A 21,790-nucleotide genomic window follows, 5' to 3' on the forward strand; every position below is an offset into this window, starting at 1 on the left:
GGTGTAAAGGCACAGGCCCCAAGAGAATCTAGTGAAGGGATTACAAAGTTATTCTATTCTGGGGTTCTCAGAGAGAAATGTCTTCCATCATTGTGGTCATCATCAGTTATGAAATCAGTCTGAGCCTGGGATACGGTCAAAGTGGCCGATTGAGGTATCCGAGCAGGAGATAAAGCTTGGACAAAAGCTTCTGCACGTCATGTTCTAGGGGGTGCGGCTGGTAGCAGTCTTTGTGAGGTTTGATGACCTGGTGTAACTTGCAGCTGAGTCTTATGTTGAAATCGCTTACAATAATATGGCATCAATCTGAGATCCCGCACCACAGCTACTGAGATTTGGATTGCGTCCAGGTCATGGTACTGCTAATATCATAGTTCTCACAGTAGAAGTCATTTTCTTGGTGAGATTGCTGGTGTGATGGATGAGAGTCTTCTTCAAAAGATTCATACAATCTCGATTGATGATGTTCTTCACATTCTCCTGCATGTGGTGTTGATATAAGATGTGATTGGTCATCTTCGTACTCTTGGACGTTTGCACTTACCTGGCCAGGTCTACATGCAGGACCAAATTACTTGTCATCCCTGACTCTTCTGAGCATGTTGAAGAGTCTTACAGGTAGTTGTTCCGATACCGAAAAATTAGCTTGAGGCATAATTACTAAAGGCACTCCAAAACTCAGAAATGTAGGTTATCGTCGAAAAGAAGCTTTCAATGAAGAGAAGAGGAAAGCAGATGTTGAAAATGATATCTTTTGAGGCTCTGTAGAAGGACCTCTTGACTAAGTGTGCAATGTCCTGGAGAGGATGGTTCGAATTGAAGCTCTGGTATTTTCTGGGTGTGAGGTACCTTAGCGGACCTGCTGCTTGCTTAGATTTTCTTTTTTAACAACTTGTTTTGAGTTGGCTGGAACCTCCTCACCTGGACCCATGTCAGAGACAGGTTCTTTCTTCGATTGAGATTTCATGAGAGTCTTTTATGTTGAATCTGAGCCTTCATCTAAGGCAGTTGTCTTTTGATTATGGGAGCCAAAGGAGAAATCTTTGTCTCTATCTGATAAGGTCTTAGAGGATTTGTTTTGCATATCTTGCAGTTTTTATGCTTCTGAGATGGATATAGACAATAAATACAGTCCTTATGAGGATCATCTGGATATAACCTCTTTTTACCACAAGAGCCACAAGGTCTAAAAAGGCTCTTTTGACAGCCTGTAATATTTTAAGAAGAAGGGCTTCTGAAATCACTTATAAAAAAAAGTCTTACAAGTCTGAAAAATTCTTAAAGGATATCTTATGAGGTGATTTAAGCAGAGCTCAAAGGACTCCGTTCACACACGATGTGTAACAGAAATCCGAATGGTGGCCTTTCAGGGTGTGGTCTTCAGTATGATTATCTCGGATTGGCTGAAGTTTTATTCTTTTAAATAATGTGAGCAGGCTACCTGTCAACCTATGAAAGGTCCAATACAGGAGAATAGATCCTACTGGCTGCTGCTTGACAAACCTCATCAAACAATTGATCTTTCCGCGGGTCCACTGATGTCCTGTGGTGTACCTTTAATTGGAGTGTCCCTCAGCAAAAACACAAATTGCCTGCATCTGGTTTACCACAGGCCCTTCCTGATGGAACGTGCTGGCACCTCCCCAGAGACTTTGCAGGGCCCTTGAAGATTACAACAGTCCCACAGGTTGTTATAACCCCAATGTTACTTATTTGGCCTTCTCAAAGGGGGCAGATTCGCGAAAACCAAGAAACCACTAACAGGAGTGTCTTTGTGTGCCAAAATGAATGTGACATTGTAGAGATTATACACCAAAGAACAACCGTTTATAAACAGTCTTTCCACTGGCATAGTGTCAAAGTAATTACTCACATCTCATCTAAGGAAAGAAAGCCTACCATTTGTCACCTCGAGAATCCTGGCAGCACAACCCCTGCTATAAGAGTTTGCTATTCACCCTCTCCAGGACATTCAGGACCACCGTGGGGTCACCAAAACAACCCAATTCTTCTCTGTTCTGTTCCCTAACTATGCCATAAGACAGGCCTTCAGAGAAACTAGACTTAATGCTCAAATACTGCAATAAGTAGCCAATGTTTTTGCCATTTTCAGGACTGAGGTCTGATCAGTTGGATGATCAGCAGACCATGCTCTTGCAGAACAGAATGGCCTTAAAGGGATTATATCCTCACAGTCAAAGGAGAGCACATTGAGAAGTATGCCCTGAGTGCTGCTCTCCCCTCCCTAACATCTTCCTTACAACACACGAGCCGAAAATTCATATACTCAGATACTTTAATGATTGCTTACATACTATGAGAATAAATCCACATATGTGACTTAATGTGCTAATATAGTATATTAATTAAATTGTGATTGCTTTCATACCTGCTTGATATTCAATAAAGCCTTAGCAATATTGAACACTTACACACATTTTGGTAGATTCTATTGTAAATGGCACATTTTAGCTTCACCATTCTAGCAAGCATTTTCCTTGTTCTGAAGCTGGCAAATCGAAGGGAGGGTTGCAGAAAGAATTAGTCCACTTTTTTGCTTGAGAAACATGAGCTTCAAGGCTTTCACACATTCTTCCCATGAGAAGAGGCCAGCACCTCCTCATTGACGCCTATCACAAGGTTTCTGTTGGTCATGTGTTCCTGCTTCTATCCTCAAGTACGGACATTATCCAAATGTATGGATTTTAGCATTGCATTGCTTCAAATGATAAGCGGTGAAGCTCTGGTCCATTGATTAGGCATTTTTGCCTTAAATTATTTTTCTGGGTATTCTGTATTAAACATGTGTTAGGCCTTAATACGCTATCTAAAGTGTCTGTTTTGTTTCACACCTTTCTCGGACTGTGTGTTATGAAGAAGATTGTTTGCTTCTACAAATTCGTGCAACTGGCATGTCACATCAACCTTCATGATGTGGCTAAAGAAAGTTAGGTTAGAGATGGTTCCATAATTGAAGGGTTTCAAGGGATCTGCACTTGGTTCCTTAGGCTAAAGAGAGAGAATTGTTCCATTAAGGGTTTTGGCAAAAATTATAGTTGGAGAGAAGCATTTATAACCTATGGACTAAATAGTGCAAATATGACTAGCGCTACGTAAATACAAGAGTGTGGGATAGTCAAAGAATTCCTATTTACTAATTTAAGTGTTACCAACAAAGGCTTATCACGCCCAGTTTGGAGTTATGAGCACTTGCACAAGCACCATCAATAATACTTTCCACAGGCTTTTCTCAATTTAGCACTTTTATTGCAGCTATATCAAGCTGGTATTTTTTATCGCTTTTGCATCTGTATTTCTCAAGCCTCAAATACAAGCATTACAACAAACAAATGATGGACGGAATGCTGACAATGCATACATTCTCCCCCAGTCAAGAGATCTGGGTTAAATCCATCGTTCTTTTGCCCACTACACCACCCCAGTTTAGACATGGCCATATGCAAATCAGTCTTGACCCTGTGCCTCATGGGAACAGTCCAGCCCGAACTGCCAAGCCATGTCTTCCCTGGACCGGAATCAAGCATCCTAGGACCGGTTTCTGGCTATCAGCCGTCATCAGCCAGGATAGCTTCACTCCAGTGGCGTAGTGAGCACGGGTCCCACGTCTGGGAATACCCATCCCACTTAGGGCGAAAAGCGTTACAACAAACAAATGATGGACGGAATGCTGACAATGCATACATTCTCCCCCAGTCAAGGGATCTGGGTTAAATCCATCGTTCTTTTGCCCACTACACCACCCCAGTTTAGACATGGCCATTGTCAGCATTCCGTCCATCATTTGTTTGTTGTAACACATGGCTTGGCAGTTCGGGCTGGACTGTTCCCATGAGGCACAGGGTCAAGACTGATTTGCATATGGCCATGTCTGAACTGGGGTGGTGTGGTGAGCAAAATAACGATGGATTAAACCCAGATCTGTGACTGGGGGTGAGTGTTTTGCCATTGTGCAACATTCCGTCCATCATCTTGTGTGTTTTGCTGTTCACCCTATGTGGGAAGGGTATGCCCAGACGTGGGTCCCGTGCTCACTACGCCACTGGAGCCAAGCTATCCTGGCTGATGACGGCTGATAGCCAGAAACCGGTCCTAGGATGCTTGATTCCGGTCCAGGGAAGACATGGCTTGGCAGTTCGGGCTGGACTGTTCCCATGAGGCACAGGGTCAAGACTGATTTGCATATGGCCATGTCTGAACTGGGGTGGTGTGGTGAGCAAAATAACGATGGATTAAACCCAGATCTGTGACTGGGGGTGAGTGTTTTGCCATTGTGCAACATTCCGTCCATCATCTTGTGTGTTTTGCTGTTCACCCTATGTGGGAAGGGTATGCCCAGGCGTGGGTCCCGTGCTCACTACGCCACTGGAGTCAAGCTATCCTGGCTGATGACGGCTGATAGCCAGAAACCGGTCCTAGGATGCTTGATTCCGGTCCAGGGAAGACATGGCTTGGCAGTTCGGGCTGGACTGTTCCCATGAGGCACAGGGTCAAGACTGATTTGCATATGGCCATGTCTGAACTGGGGTGGTGTGGTGAGCAAAATAACGATGGATTAAACCCAGATCTGTGACTGGGGGTGAGTGTTTTGCCATTGTGCAACATTCCGTCCATCATCTTGTGTGTTTTGCTGTTCACCCTATGTGGGAAGGGTATGCCCAGACGTGGGTCCCGTGCTCACTACGCCACTGGAGTCAAGCTATCCTGGCTGATGACGGCTGATAGCCAGAAACCGGTCCTAGGATGCTTGATTCCGGTCCAGGGAAGACATGGCTTGGCAGTTCGGGCTGGACTGTTCCCATGAGGCACAGGGTCAAGACTGATTTGCATATGGCCATGTCTGAACTGGGGTGGTGTGGTGAGCAAAATAACGATGGATTAAACCCAGATCTGTGACTGGGGGTGAGTGTTTTGCCATTGTGCAACATTCCGTCCATCATCTTGTGTGTTTTGCTGTTCACCCTATGTGGGAAGGGTATGCCCAGACGTGGGTCCCGTGCTCACTACGCCACTGGAGCCAAGCTATCCTGGCTGATGACGGCTGATAGCCAGAAACCGGTCCTAGGATGCTTGATTCCGGTCCAGGGAAGACATGGCTTGGCAGTTCGGGCTGGACTGTTCCCATGAGGCACAGGGTCAAGACTGATTTGCATATGGCCATGTCTGAACTGGGGTGGTGTGGTGAGCAAAATAACGATGGATTAAACCCAGATCTGTGACTGGGGGTGAGTGTTTTGCCATTGTGCAACATTCCGTCCATCATCTTGTGTGTTTTGCTGTTCACCCTATGTGGGAAGGGTATGCCCAGACGTGGGTCCCGTGCTCACTACGCCACTGGAGTCAAGCTATCCTGGCTGATGACGGCTGATAGCCAGAAACCGGTCCTAGGATGCTTGATTCCGGTCCAGGGAAGACATGGCTTGGCAGTTCGGGCTGGACTGTTCCCATGAGGCACAGGGTCAAGACTGATTTGCATATGGCCATGTCTGAACTGGGGTGGTGTGGTGAGCAAAATAACGATGGATTAAACCCAGATCTGTGACTGGGGGTGAGTGTTTTGCCATTGTGCAACATTCCGTCCATCATCTTGTGTGTTTTGCTGTTCACCCTATGTGGGAAGGGTATGCCCAGACGTGGGTCCCGTGCTCACTACGCCACTGGAGTCAAGCTATCCTGGCTGATGACGGCTGATAGCCAGAAACCGGTCCTAGGATGCTTGATTCCGGTCCAGGGAAGACATGGCTTGGCAGTTCGGGCTGGACTGTTCCCATGAGGCACAGGGTCAAGACTGATTTGCATATGGCCATGTCTGAACTGGGGTGGTGTGGTGAGCAAAATAACGATGGATTAAACCCAGATCTGTGACTGGGGGTGAGTGTTTTGCCATTGTGCAACATTCCGTCCATCATCTTGTGTGTTTTGCTGTTCACCCTATGTGGGAAGGGTATGCCCAGACGTGGGTCCCGTGCTCACTACGCCACTGGAGTCAAGCTATCCTGGCTGATGACGGCTGATAGCCAGAAACCGGTCCTAGGATGCTTGATTCCGGTCCAGGGAAGACATGGCTTGGCAGTTCGGGCTGGACTGTTCCCATGAGGCACAGGGTCAAGACTGATTTGCATATGGCCATGTCTGAACTGGGGTGGTGTGGTGAGCAAAATAACGATGGATTAAACCCAGATCTGTGACTGGGGGTGAGTGTTTTGCCATTGTGCAACATTCCGTCCATCATCTTGTGTGTTTTGCTGTTCACCCTATGTGGGAAGGGTATGCCCAGACGTGGGTCCCGTGCTCACTACGCCACTGGAGTCAAGCTATCCTGGCTGATGACGGGTGATAGCCAGAAACCGGTCCTAGGATGCTTGATTCCGGTCCAGGGAAGACATGGCTTGGCAGTTCGGGCTGGACTGTTCCCATGAGGCACAGGGTCAAGACTGATTTGCATATGGCCATGTCTGAACTGGGGTGGTGTGGTGAGCAAAATAACGATGGATTAAACCCAGATCTGTGACTGGGGGTGAGTGTTTTGCCATTGTGCAACATTCCGTCCATCATCTTGTGTGTTTTGCTGTTCACCCTATGTGGGAAGGGTATGCCCAGACGTGGGTCCCGTGCTCACTACGCCACTGGAGTCAAGCTATCCTGGCTGATGACGGCTGATAGCCAGAAACCGGTCCTAGGATGCTTGATTCCGGTCCAGGGAAGACATGGCTTGGCAGTTCGGGCTGGACTGTTCCCATGAGGCACAGGGTCAAGACTGATTTGCATATGGCCATGTCTGAACTGGGGTGGTGTGGTGAGCAAAATAACGATGGATTAAACCCAGATCTGTGACTGGGGGTGAGTGTTTTGCCATTGTGCAACATTCCGTCCATCATCTTGTGTGTTTTGCTGTTCAAATACAAGCATATCATGGCGCTCAGATCTTCCTTGGATAAAGACAGTATCGACAGACTAAATCTAGAATAGATACTAATTTGAGTACCTCTTTACTCTAAATTCATTGGGATATCATTCGAATTAGGTCTCTCTTATACTGTAAGTTGGTATATGTTGTTTACATATTCACATATCTGCAAATCTGTGCAACAAGTGTGCCCTCAGTTAGTGAAAGTGGACTACTGTCTGTGGCATGGATTTAGCATATAAGGCAGTGGTGGCAGCACACTATATTTTGAGAATCAGTAGGTTGATCAGACCTTTTTATCTGAGTCACTGGAGTGGAGACCTACTGGCCAACTCATATTATTTCCGACTTTATGCGCTTACTCTTTTCTTTGTACTAACATAACTGTATGTTATGTTTGTGGATGTGCACAACCTGCATGGTACATGCAGGTGTGAGTGAGCCAGAGTAAATCGAGGCCAGTGGGATCTCCGGCCATAAACCTGTCCTGGCTTGGCACAAAATGGAGGTGAGGGTTATGTTGCCAGACAGTGGAGAAGATTGCTCACATTCCTGACTCATGAGGGAGGAGCACCGGACAATGGATTAGAGACAGTCTCCTACAGATATTTGATCAAGTCTTTTGCATAGCAAGGAGCTGCTGATAGGCTTGATAAACACTGCCATTTGATGAAAGGTACGAGTGAGCGGTGGATGTGAAGAATCTGTTATACAAGGTGAGGAAACCTTTAGGAGAGAGCAGGTCTTCTGTATTTCCCCGGTTAATCCTTTAATTGGGCTGATGACTGCCAAGTGCAGAAATCTCACGCCTCTTTGTACCTCTATGGGGCATGTTCCAGAACAGATACTCCCGTAGTGTGAGAAGCATCACAATACCAAAAGTCTGCAGATTGAGAACGGCCTGGAAATTACACTTGAGAGGAACCACCTTAAACTGGTTCAAAAGTTTCAGATAGCGAATGGATTATGTTAATTACCCTGAAAGCATCTGTCCTTGGCATGTAGTGCTGTAGATTCACATGCTGTGCGTAAGTCTGCCATCTAGTGCTGGGCTCGGATGATTACAAGTTGTTTTTGTTTGAAGAAATTTCTACAAGTCACAAAGTTGTGTGCCCCTTCTTGTTAATAGTGCATCGACTCCACTGACCGATTGCTTTGCTGCAGATGGGCGAGAATGGAGTTGTAGTGTGTATCAATAATATGATGTTCATGCGAGTAAAGTAACTTAAAGTATGTAAAATGCAACCTACACAGAGTTCTATGGGGATTCATGTGAATCTACAGCACTACATGCCAACACTACATGTAACAGATGCCTGCAGGGTAAATAACAATCAGTTCGAGGCATGTGCACTGTAGATACACATGCTGTGCATAGACTGAAAAGTAGCCTCTCCCTAAGCGGTGGTTAACCTGTGGGGGTTACAGTGGCTGACTGTAATAATTGAAAAGGTCCATTAAACTGTTGAAATTGAGTTGTGGTGAGTAATGCATTCTTTATTGTCACCTCTCTATCACAGCAACGATTTGGTCATTGTGACAGAGTGAGGAGTAAAGGGAGCATTCTCTGGGCTAAAAGAAGGCTTCTAATTTTATATACAACATTCTTTAAGTGCTGAAGATGTAGGATAGGACTAGCAGAGAAGTTGCCGTTCACTCCTGAAGCTGCACAACAGGATTCTGAAAAGTGCATCCTTTATCTTGTCTCAGAAATCTGTTCTTAAGTGCATCTCAGAATGGCTGCCATCATAACCAGTCGTTTCTCTGGAGCACCGGTGCGCCATGAATGGGCTACAGAATGATGGAATGATATGCATGGAACATCCACACCTCACCATCATGTTTGTAACAAAGCTTGGAGTGGGAAACATAATCCTTGTCTTGCTATTAAACTAGCCAAATAAGATTGTGGTTTACGCAACACTAGCAGCACTGCTGTGCAAGCATTCCTATGCAGACCACACATGAAAAGTATACAACATAAAAAGGCATCTGACACCTAGTCAACAGAATGTGCTCCACACTTGTGGCTGGTAAGCTGTACTTTGAATTATCAATTATGTACTTACGGCATGTCTAGCAGGTTCATCCAAAATTGTAAATGATATCGGATATAACCATCTCCTCCTATGGATAACTGCTCTGCATGCCGACCTTCAATCCAGCCCTCTAGTTGTTTGCTCATCATCACCAATAGATAATGGCAGCCGTCAGTAATCAATTATAGAACTGGGCCAATTTAGATGTAACTATAGTCTACCCCTATTCTCCTTCTCCCTCACAGCTATTGTGATCGCTGAGTGGGAATTCCCTCCAGCTGTTATGCACCCCTCCTCCAGTACATTATGAGTTTGCTCAATATGAAAGTCACTCTGTATGATTCAGTACACAGTGTCTGTCACCCATACCTGGGTGTCTATAGTCACATTTTTAAGGGGCTGCCAGTCGGAGAAGCCGAAGGATGACAGTTAAAAAAGATACAAATATTGTACTAGGGGAGGTTGTGTCGTAATGCAGAATCTGCAGGCCAGGACTTGGGGAAAATTGTTCTGCAGGTGCCACTGCATGGCAGGACTACGTGAAGTGCTGCCATAACACATATTCAGAAAAAAAGAACTAGTGTGAGTGCTCTGCTTATGCTGACACTACAGGATAGGGCCATGGAACCTGCTGCTTTAATGTGGACACTGAGTTTAGGACTGGGTTAAATGCAGTCAAAATGTGGACACTGCTTGTCAGGGCTATGGGATTTGCACACCTTTCACTGTTGACTTTGCAGAGCAGAACTAAGGGCATGCGCTGTCTGAAAGCAGACATGGTAGGTCATCAGTAGGGTAGGACCTATCTTTCAATTGCTGACAGAGCAGGGGCAGGTTGGGATGAACTGTTCTACTGCTCATACTGTAGACAGGACCAACAAATGCACTGCTCTACTTGTGACACTACAGGGCAAGGGGCATGGAAATGCCTTGTCCTACTGCTGACCCTACAACACTAGATTAAGAGGGATGCTGCCTTAATGTGAACACTCCATGCAGAATAGGAGAGGCAGATGTGTTCCACTAGTGACAGTGCAGTGCAGAACAGAAGGGGGTTGTACTACCATTGGTGGCACTACATGGCAAGACTAGGGAAGGCACTATACTTCCACTACTGATCAGGAATCCCTCAGTTTCTGTTGGTTCCAGGCAATCTGAAGAAAACCCTGCCAGTCCTTTCATCTAGTAATTCGGATTCTCAGTGTCTGTTCCTTTATAGCATTTGAGTCTAAAACCTAAGCCTTTCTTCTTACAACACATACTTTCTCACTCTAACTGATGCAACATGCTTCTCATCATCCCTCACAATATTTCCCGTTTACCTCAGGCCTCGGGCTCCATAGCCGCACAACAGGGTCGATGCCACTGCTGGCCAGGAAGCAGTAACTGGGATGCGGCTGGAGGCAGTTCACGATAGACTCATCCCCCTGTAGCACCCGAACTAGGTTAGTAGTTTCTTTCTCCCAGATGAAGAAGGAGCCATCATCCGAGCCACTGACGATATACTGTGCATTGCTGTAATAGGAAAATAGGAAAGGTCAGACTTATTGTAGTTGGGTGTCAGAAAGCACTGGAACACTAACTTTACAGCTTAGTGTGCTTCACAGATTCCCATACTTTTTTAAAATATATTTTTTTTATTGCTTTCTTTTGAGTATACAAAACAGCACTGAACATCATGATATTTACTGTCCCAGTTAGCAAAGAGAAAGCATATTTGTCTAGTTTTGTTATCTAACCATAATTGTTTTGCACAATATCATACTGCTAAATAATTTACTTCAAATTTAACCTAGCCATGATTTTTGTCAGTTTTTATAGTGTTTGTAATGAAGTGTATTGTATCAGGATCAACAATTGAAAAATAATCTGTCTTGCTGCGTGTAGGTTTGGGTTGTGGGGAGTACAGGGGGAAGAGAAATTCAGATGCCTCACCTGTAGGTCATCCTAGTTTCCTTCTACTTGCATGATTGTGTCAGCACCCAAGGTTATCAGCCCTTCCCTTATTAGTTATGAAAAAGGAGCTCCTTATGTAAATCCTTGGTCTTTTGCAGGTAAAACATAAAACCTCTTTTAATGTGAAAAGAATGAAATGTCCTCTATGTTGCAGTGGAAGGATCTGTAAAGAAGGATAGCAAATAGATACTCTGATTGAAACTATATATCATATGAACTTGAGACATGAACCTAGGAATCGCGGATAAAGACACCTTGTCATTCAACAATCGTAAATTTGGCTCCTTAAAAGATAGTGCTTGTAAGTCACTCATAGTCCTAGTAGAGCTTAGTGCAATTTTTTTTTAAGCTGTTTTCTTTGAAAGATGCTATAAAGAATCATTAAGAGCTCCATATGTGAGTCCTCGCAGTAGATCCGCATTCAGCTGTAATGCAAATCACCCCAGGCCTCATGGAGCTCTTTCTCTCCCCCTCCGTGAGGCCTGGGGTGATTTGCATTACAGCTGAATGCGGATCTACTGCGAGGACTCACATATGGAGCTCGTGTTGTGACCTGTACAAGTGAGCTGGTACATGGATCTATGGCTCAATAAGGTCCCCGAATGAAAGGCTAAGAGGTGTCCCCGACTGGTGCCAAGCGACTGTATTTGCCCTGAAGAAATCGCTACAAATATTTTGGTGATGAAACATGTTGGCATAATACTATGGTATGCATATTAAGCAACCTTTTTAAGTTTTGAATTGGGTGCACATATAAGGAGGAATAAAGTTGGTCCTATAGAAAGTGCATCCCTTTCATTTTTTAACTTCACTTTTCAGTCGCATCTTGGTATGTGATTATTTCACTATTTACCTTCACATTTTGGGTTTAACCTTGTGGACACTATTTATTTTTTTGGGGCAAGATGACAACCGATGATGATAAAAGTGGGCAGAGCTGGTGAGTACCAATCAGCAAGCTCAATTGGTGTTGCGCACTTGAGGTGTCATCTTGTTCTCTCACATTTTTTCAAAGGATTGTAAAAATACCTGGTGTAATTGACGTGGGGGTTTTTACACCGAGAAGGTCATTAGTGGGGATTGCCATAAGTAAAACTTTTTAGTAAGTTGGTTTATAAAAATTTAAAAATTGAAGGTGAACGGCTGTTGGTGACTACCTCAGATTGAGAAAGGAGAGGAGTACAAAATACCCTAAGACATAGGGATTTGAACCACAGTTTATTGTGACTATACCTTCCTAGACCCAGTCCTGTGTATATGAATATTGATTGAGAGGAGGGCGACTTGGGTTTATTTCCCTCTGTAGCTCCTTATTGTTCGCCATAAATTTAGTAACAAAACAACCTCAATGAAAGTGCTGTATAATGTGATGTTGTAACATTATCGTCTCCATTATGCAAAATGTCTAAATATAATGTCAAAATTGGTACAGTTAATAAAAAGATATTTAAAACATTTTTTTATCAAAAAATCATTTGTCTTCAAATCAACTTTCATATACCCAAATGTGCAGTCTTTCTTTTCTGCATCTTCAGTGCTTGCCCAAAAGGTCTACCAGCGGTTATCACCGGTGATAGAAAATTGGTTTGAGAATTAGGCTGCAGATGACCCATCAGAAACTTTCTGATATAACCCTGCTCTATGTATTGGCCGAATACTTTTACACTCCGGGAGAAGAATTGCCACTATTAGGAGACACTAAGTAAGTACTCAATGCTAAATGGCCTGAGCCTCCGTTTAGGGGCTTATTGATTTAGCTCCTTCTCAACTATTCAGATGTCACTGTGCTATCTGTTTAAGCCTACACTGACTTATCTGTCAACAAAGACTTCAGGGAAAAGGCAAACCGCTTTTCCACTTCAGCATCCTTTTATGGTATAAAGACTCATTCAAATACCATATTCTCTAAATTTGTAGTTAGTAAAAGTAAGTAGTAGAAGTGAGCTCCTCAACCCACACTAGCTGATATAGTGGTAGTGCATCATAAGCAGACAACGGAGATGTTCCCCAGCTTTGATGGTCAGAAAATCTGGATTTTATTAAAGACACGGGGGCTAATATTATTGCAATCTCCTTTATTGCCACTACTCACAGCAGCCCCTTTAAAGAATACAGAACTTGAACAAAATTCCAATCTCAACAAAAGGCCAGAACCCAGAGCCATCTTCCTTCGTTTTTTCAGTGTACTGCCAAACATAATAAATATTAAAACTTTTCCAAAACACCTCGAAATATTAACATGACCTAAGTCTAAACAACATTCTCCTGAATTTGAAACTGCTTTATGTCTAGTAGATCCATACTTCTTCAATCTTCTTCTTATTGTTGTGCATGAGCTATAATAAAAAACCAACAGCCTTTAATACAGGGTTCGGCAAAAGGGAGGGATAATATTAGCCTCCGTGTCTTTAATATAATACAGATTTTCTGACCATCAAAGCTGGGCAAAATCTACATTTTATGGAAAGACCAAACGCTAACATTATTGCAGGTTTAAAACCTCTCCAATAAGCAAGATGCTGCACTAAAATAAAACTCCTGAAAATTTAATCATTCGACCAATTTGCACACCTCAAAATGTCCTGCAATGCACCCACAGCATAAATGCTTTTGATGCAGAAGCACCCCTTACAGAATGTGCACCAAACAAAAGTACATCCACACCGGCATTTTTCATCACCTCTTTTACCAACGAGCAAGAGTAGGTGCTGACATAGCCTTATGCAGATACCTAAAAGATATTAACATCTGTTCTGATAAGAAGCTTAACTGTAAAGTTCTCCTTTCATACTCTTTCACGCAACAAACCACACACAACTTCTCATAAAAATGTTTCTGAATTTGTCTTGGTCCATTTATTCAAATAAAAGTATACTCCTGGAATAAAAATTCTACAACTAACATCCAATGCTCTTGCATCTGAAACTCTCATAAAAGAAAGTAAAAACAGCAAAATAGTCAGCTTATGAGATAAATCCTTCAAATTCAACTCAGCATTTTTCTCTAACCTTTACAGATAGTTAAGCACTCTAGATACATGCGAAAAACAGAATTGTATCTTGAAACTGGAGGTTTAGAAACTACTACACTCCTCAAACGCTTAACCAAAGAATCCTGCCCTACGGAAACACCATTCAACAATACATGCCCTGCAACAATAGCAGATCTATACACATTAATGGTCCTGTAAGCCAGAACGGACTTAAACAAATGAGACAAATAGTTAACCACCTCTACAACATCCACTGAAATATGATCAAAATCCCTCTCCACACACCAGCAAACCCATTTCTGCCATGCCAATCTATACATCTTCCTGGTGCCCGGAGCCCAGGATCCTCTAATAAGATCTGAAGCTTCCTGCGGAAGTCCTGGCACCACCCAGATATGAGACCCCTCAAATTCTGCGTGAAAGCATCTCTTCCTGCTGACTCTGGATCCAGACACAAGCTGAAGAACTTCACAAGTTGGGTATTCAACCTGTTCGCAAACAGATCCAAATGACAAGGAACCCAAATCTCCATCAGTCTTATAAAAACTGACCTGTGTAGTCTCCAATTGCTGAAGTCTCAGTAATTCCTTGAATACCAATCTGCCTTCATATTCTTCAACCCTGGGATGTGATCCGCCTGCACTAGAACATTTTGATTCAAACAGTAATTCCAGAAATATTTTCTAGATTTGCCAAATCCTTAGATCGCGGATCCCCCCCCCCCCCCCAACTTGTTCACATATCTCACTGCTGACACATTGTCCATTCTCAGGAGAACTGAACACTGAGGCTTGTAAAACTCCTTACTGTAAAGGAACCAGCCAAAAGCTTTAGACAATTTATATGGAGCCTTCTTTCCTCCTCTGACCATATATCTCCTGTTGAAATTGCACCACAGGGAGCTCCCTAACTTGCCAAACTTAAATCTAACTCTATACTCATCTCTGGTTTCACTCCAAAGATAGCTTTCCCATTCCAAGCCTCCATATTCCTGAACCACCACACAAGCTCCCTTTCGTTTCCCCTGTAAGCACAATCTGCTCTGAACACTTCAAATCACATTGCAAGTGCCTGTCTTTTAACCTCTGTAGAGCCCGATAATTCAAAGGTCTCGGAAAAATTGCCTGAACCGTGGAAGACAGACTTACCACTCTCATTAGCATTCTTAAAGAAATCTTTTCCAAAGTCAACACCTTCCAAATCTCTTTACCGATTCTTTTCAACTTCTCCTTGGGCAACTTCAATTGACCTTTCACTGTATCCATCAGGAACCCCAAGAATTCAGTTTCCTGACTCGGTATTAAACACTTTTGCCTGTTGACCAACAACAACACAGCCATTCTTGTGTGCTCTTCTACTTTCAACCTGTCCTGGTCCATTATAAAATTTTTGTCCAAATAGGTTATGAGATATATTCCTCGTTCCCTTAAAAATGCTACCACAGAACGAAGCACCTTTGTAAAACACCAAGGGGCAGAAGACAGTCCGAATTTTCACATTTTCTCCACTCACCTGAATTGAAGAAACCTCTGATGTGGATCCCATATTGGAACTGACAGATAAGCATCCTTCAAATCTAATCATCTAATCACTTACCTGTAACACATCCTTACCATATGCATTCCTTCCATCTTGAAGTGATGGTACACTACCCAATCGTTCAGATACCTTAGACTTCTGATAGGCCTCATGCCTTTGTCTTTCTGTTTCACCAGGAAAAGCTCACAAATACCTCCAGATCGTTTCTCACTTGTAAAATTGCACCTTTCCTCTCCAGATCTAGAACCTACCGGCTCACCAGATGTGAACAATCTGATCATTTCTGCAAGCCAGAACTGAACTGGCTCCTCCACAAAATCTATATGGTAGCCTAACACCGTCTCTAGAACCCATGGATCTCTTGTTGTTTGGGTCCAAATGTTCAAAAATTGAGCAAGTCTGCCACCCAATTTTAACTGAATAACAGAAGGGTCTGGTTCGAAGGCCTCCTCTAGACATTGTGCTTTGTCTCTGGGGATTGAAATTTCCTGTTTGGTAGGAGGTCTGGTAGGACCTGTAACCTTGTGAAAACAAAGATCTATTGATGTCCTGTCCATGACTGGGGAATTGACCTCTAGTTCGCCCGGCCCCACCAAAGTCATGTCGGTCAAAGACCTTTTTAATTTTTCACTGAGACTTCTGCAAGGAACTAAATGCCCCTATATACTTGGACATCCTCTTAATAAAAGTGTCACCAAAAAGCATTCCATTTGCATCCTGGTCAGCCTTATTATTGGCCAGCTCAACTAACTTTGGGTCAATTTTTAGTAGGGCACTCTTTCTTCTCTCCACAGATATGGCCATGTTCGCTTTTCCTAGGAGAAACACTGCCATCTGGACCAACTCAACTCCTCAACATCCAGAGCCTTCTTAGAAATGTATGGCACTTAAGCCACATCAAATATTTTCGTAAGTGGGCCCAAGAGGTCCAATAATCTATCTTGGCACATTCTTAGACCATTGTCCAAACCTTTTCTTGGGTCTTGCCCCCTTTACCAATGAATGTTAAAATCCTAGCATCAAGGTCCAGAGTCATAGAAGTTTTATAGCCCAAGGACACACTGACCTTAATATCAACCTCACATCCTTAGAGATCTGCTCACGCGGCCATATCTCCACATATTCCGTCACATGAAGTGCCTGAGGCCACTCGGGAGGTGGGGGGGGGTGTGGGTGGGTGGATAGTGGATGCTTTAAGAGCATTGGGTCTATCATAAAACCCGTTCTACACGTCCTGTCCACTGTACAGTGCCAACCTTATCCTCATGAGAATCAAAACCTGACATACAGCTTAATTCTCTCTCTGTGCTGGATATCGGTGACGGGGGAGGTGGGGTCCCTTAGAATGATGCATGCTGCTGGAGCACTCACTATGGGGGATGTATATCCTGGTGGTCAGTTTCTGCAACTATATGATTTTGTGGGTGACAGGGAGAATGTAGTGATGCTGACTTTTATTTACAGCAGACTGCGGGCTGCATTGAAGTCATTGTACCCTAGTTTCCCTGTGGAGCCACCAACACTAGCAGCTCTGCAGACTCTGTATACTGCGCAGAATACAACCAAACTAGTTTTACGCTTATATACGGCCTCCCAAAAGGATGAGGCGCCAATAGCTGCAGTTTCGCTAGGAAAATGGAATGCTATCCTATTACAACCGCTGACGGCAGAGGAGTGGGAATTAAGTAGAGCTTAATGGGTCAATTTGCTGCTAATGGTAATCTTAAGTACATTCACTATAAATATATTCATCAGGTATATTATACCCCTATGCAACTGTGTAAATATGATCTGAGAGATTCACATTGTTGTAGGAGATGTGGAGCGGATAACACAGATTTTCAGCATCTAGCCTGGGCTTGTGTAAAAGTGGCGGCTTTTTGGGGTGAGGTCACGGCTGCGCTGTCGGCCATGGTGGTGAGGTAGTCGACTGTACTATGAGGGTCTGCTTGTTGGGGCATGTCCTGCATCTTAAATCTGTGAACCGCAAGTTTGTGGCGCTGGCGCTACAGTTGGCGAAGCGCAGGGTCTCACTGCACTGGGATGGGCGCCCAGCACCTATATTGGCACGCTGGCTGCAAGACATTACATACTGTCGGGATCAACTCACGTGTTACGCAGAGGACCTCCCAAGTGCGTCCCGACCACAAGACATTTGGACCCCCCTTTACTGCCTACCTGCTGGCCACTACCGCTAACTAAGGACACTATTGTGTTATACACATGTGGCTGTTTTGAATATTGGTGCACCTGTACTTTGTTACCATCTTGATTTATGTACGCTTGTGATAACTGATCTCCTGTAGGACATGTGATGATGTAATGATATCTCTACTGGTTACTGTTCTATGAAAACTTCAATAAACAAAAAAAATACAAAAAAATTCTATCCCTGTAATGCCAGATGAATCATCACATAGGACAGTAGTATGCCTGCACACACAATGGCTTTTTTTTTTTTTTTAGTCTTTTCTGGTCCCCTTGTGTCTCCTTGACACTTCCTTGTTTAGCATGGCCACAAAACCCAAGGTTTGCCTGATCCACCTCCAGGGGCTTATGTTTCCTGCTCATCTTACATCCTTTCTAAACTATCGGTCCCTCTCCAACTGACCAAAATCTTTCCTCCTGATGTGAAAACCCTCTAGCTTGTTACAAACAATCTATCCTTTTCTTATTTAAATCGGCTGAGAATTTATTCAGAATACGGACTATCTTGTCTTCTATGGAAACATCCATTTTCTTCACCACATTTGCCTCCAACATATTTATTTATGTTCAGAAATTATGAACCACTTCCTAAATACCACTTACGTTATTGTTCCAACAACACAAATAAATAGTAGAATACAACTCTAATTTGTCACGAAAAGATAACTGAATCCATAGCCAACCACAACACTACCTCCAACAAACCCTTAACCTCCTGACCGCTATCTGCCACCTACTCCGAGGATAACACACTGCAACAGCAGTTAACAGTTGAAAAAGACATTCCTACCCACAATCCGTAACTTAACTTATACGTTTGTTAATATTGAGCTGATCCCAAATGTCTAAAATGGCAGCCATGTGCGTCGATTGCCTCAAAACCAAGCCCTTCTTCACTCTCGACAAGTGTTTCCTAACGAGGCTTCCGACTTACCTCCTACTTGATGGCATAGTGATCCGCGAAAATGTGTTCACAATGGTCAAGCCATAACTCGTACGTCACTGTAAAACTGAATTGAGTAAACTTCCTTTTTATTACAATTTCGAGACGCCTACAGGCTACATGTATCGCCTAACCCTCCAAATGCCTAAGCTGAGCTTGCACTCCCAGTTCGAGTCTTTGTAACCTACTCGAGCTCGGCACCTTCCCAAGCCTCACACTCGATCGCTCAAACTCACCCAGCAATGGAGTCGCTCGTTCACCAACAAACAACTCAAATGATGAAACTGATTTCCCTATTACTTTTTGAAACCACAGTTATTATATTTTTTCTCGTCAAAGACATCCAACGCACAACGTGACACAGATTTGAAATACATATATACACATGTATGTTTTGATAAACAACGGTTCACACAATGAGCTCTTAAATAAACACATTCTAAAACCATAACAGGAATTCAAACCCAAAATTGCCCCACACTTAGTTCATAATTAAAACACATATATAAGATAACCAAAACTGAATTTAATCACTTCCTTACTGATACGCTTAGTACATGAAATTGAAAAAGAACTTATCAATGTGAGCAGCAGCAAAAAAGAAGGAAGATGGCTGGGGGTTCTGGCCTTTTGTTTAGATTGGAATTTTGTTAAAATTCTGTATTCTTCAAAGGGGCTGCTGTGAATAGTGGCAATAAAGGAGATTGAATAATGTTAGCCTCCGGTCTTGCCATAAAATCTTAGATGGCTGGTTTGTGTGCCAGAAAGGCACAACAGTGCATAGGCAGCAGCTGGAATACAAATGCTACTCCCAGTGTGAGAACAACCGGCTCAGAAAAGTAAATAAATAGTGCAAGTTTTACACCATCATTGCTGATAGCAGCTAAACAGGGAGAGCAACATAACCCAATATCTAAAATGAAGCTCAGTTTGTTTACATGCCAACTCAGTACTGGTGTAGATAAGAAAATGAGTTAATTATCTGTAACTGCGGTTCTCCAGCAATGGTAAATTTCACTGAAACTCATGCTTAAATTATTCCCAATCTTCAGGCTAAGAACACTTGGTAAACAATGTTAACAAAGCACTGCACCATTAAACTCAACAACACTGAAATAGCCATAGACTACAAACAGCCCACGCACATCTTTATATGTAATCCTAAATCAAGCCAATAAACTGGCAGGATCCACAGCTTTTCCCCCTCACAGAGGCTTTCAACTACCAAACTTTCTACCTTGTTACGGTGTACCATTGAACAAGCTGAAGCCTAATGAAAAAGAAGGCAAGTGGGTTGCATGTGAATATATAAAATATACTATTACCAATGCTGGAGAACCTCAGTTACAGGAAAGTAACACTTCCATTTTCCAGCACTGGATCGTTCATAGATTCACATTTGATTTATGATTATTAAAGCAAAGCAGTAAACAGTGAAAGGCAGGAAAGAGGCTCAACTTATGAAAAGTCTTCTAAGCACTCTTTGTCCCACTGCTGCTTCTTTCTTTGTATATCAAAACAGTAATGTTTCGTGAACGCAGCTGTCGTTCTCCAAATCAATGCTTTACAAATTTACATGCGAGTTTCCAGCAAAGAGTAGTTGTTGTTGCCATAGTTCTCTATGAGAAAGCATTACCTGTTCCACAAAATGTTCTGTTCATAACGACATGAGCCAGTGTTATACAGGACAGTCCCACTGCCTAGAGAGTATTATGTTAAAGGCTTACTCTTTTTAGAGGAACTATAAGCTATGAATCATTGAGTGGTTTTACGAAAACCCTTACTACTCTGAAGATAAAATTTAAAATGTCTTTTTTGTCCAACGAGTGCTGAGCTATTTCCGCTGCTGTGCTGGGATTTGGAAAAAAACTTGGCAGAGTATATTGATTTAAAGCAATTAGAACCTTGGGTATGAATCTACAATTCATAGAAAATCTCATTGTGTCACTGGAGAAACAAACATTGTTCCTTACAAGATGGTTTGCAATCTAATTACTGTTGTAGCCAATGTTATTGCTTATAAAAAGGTCGTTTTTAATGAAAAGTGTTGAAAAGAAGCTCTACGAATAAGTTTGAATGGTGGTCTCAAACACCTTTACAGTATTTAGCTCCCACAGGGACGACATGTTTGTTTTTCCGAAGAAAGGTTCTAAATAAACCTTATGAATGCACTACCGAGCAGCACTGAGAATACAACAGTCTTATTAGGTGATCTAAGGAACCTTTCTATACGAGCAAGGTGTACATTGATTGAGGCATAACAGAGTCCTGAACTGGATACTTTAAGGAGTTAAGGTAGGAACTGTTAGGGGGACATGTAAAGGAGGGTCAGTTTTTGTTTTCTACCCCATAAAACAAAGTGATCCCTTTTAGGTTGTAGCTTTTAAAAGTGGATGCTGGCCTGGCCCTGCCTGCACTCCTCAAGAATGAACAAATCTCCAAAATTAAATTCTTAATCAGCAAGGCTGTCAACTAAAGGGATTGTGGAGAAGTATTTTTCCCTGTTCCTTCAAAGTCAAATGTCCGGGCTGAAAACATCTGGGTCGAACAGTACTGGTTCTTGAGTGAACATGAGCGACAACACCAACTACAAGTGCTGACGCAGCCATGCTTAAGCCACTAAGAGGACCTTACAGTGCTCACTTTCTATCTTGCACAACACCACGAGACCTAGAGAAATAAATGAGAATGTGTACTGAAATTGTTTACCAACCTGTACATTGTGAAAGCCTCCCCTTGCAATCCCGGGCTGTACCAGACACTCGCAAACTAGGGCATTCGCAGTTGTGGTTTGTCACAATCATGTGTCACTGGGAAGTATTCCATATTTGAAATAGTAGATTTCATAGCCTGATTATCTCAAATTTGTGGCTGCCAGAGTGCCTGCTCAGGCGATCTCCAAAATAAACTGAATTCCGGGAGCATGTTCTTCTGAGAGATCTACATTGTGGTCGAAGGCCCACAGCCATAGCTTCTGAGCTCCTTGGGACAACAGGAGGAATCTTGCTCTTCTCTGCTTGCACATGTACTACATGGCCGTGGTATTCCCTACATGAATCATGACTTTAGAGTCTTGCACTGTAGGAAGGAAGCCTTTGAGAGCCAAACAGGAAACACAGCTGTCAGGCCCCTCCGTTCATTGGCGTGTTCTTCTACCAAGTCAATACTGTCTAACTTCAACACTGCCT

At 43.2% G+C, this 21,790-nt stretch overlaps 1 protein-coding gene across 9 annotated transcripts in view; it reads right to left on the reverse strand.

Annotated features, from left to right (window-relative positions):
* Nucleotides 1–21,790, reverse strand: part of WDTC1 (WD and tetratricopeptide repeats 1) — a 475,018-nt gene that overhangs the window by 29,475 nt on the left and 423,753 nt on the right. For all 9 annotated transcript variants that reach the window (XM_085647700.1, XM_085647694.1, XM_085647701.1 and 6 more), the window contains one exon: nucleotides 10,287–10,479. In XM_085647700.1, coding sequence (XP_085503826.1) covers nucleotides 10,287–10,479 — 193 coding nt within the window. The remainder of the gene's footprint in view (nucleotides 1–10,286; nucleotides 10,480–21,790) is intronic.

The sequence above is a fragment of the Triturus cristatus genome, chromosome 3_2, assembly GCF_964204655.1.
Source record: "Triturus cristatus chromosome 3_2, aTriCri1.1, whole genome shotgun sequence".
NCBI classification, from domain to species: Eukaryota; Metazoa; Chordata; class Amphibia; order Caudata; family Salamandridae; genus Triturus; species Triturus cristatus.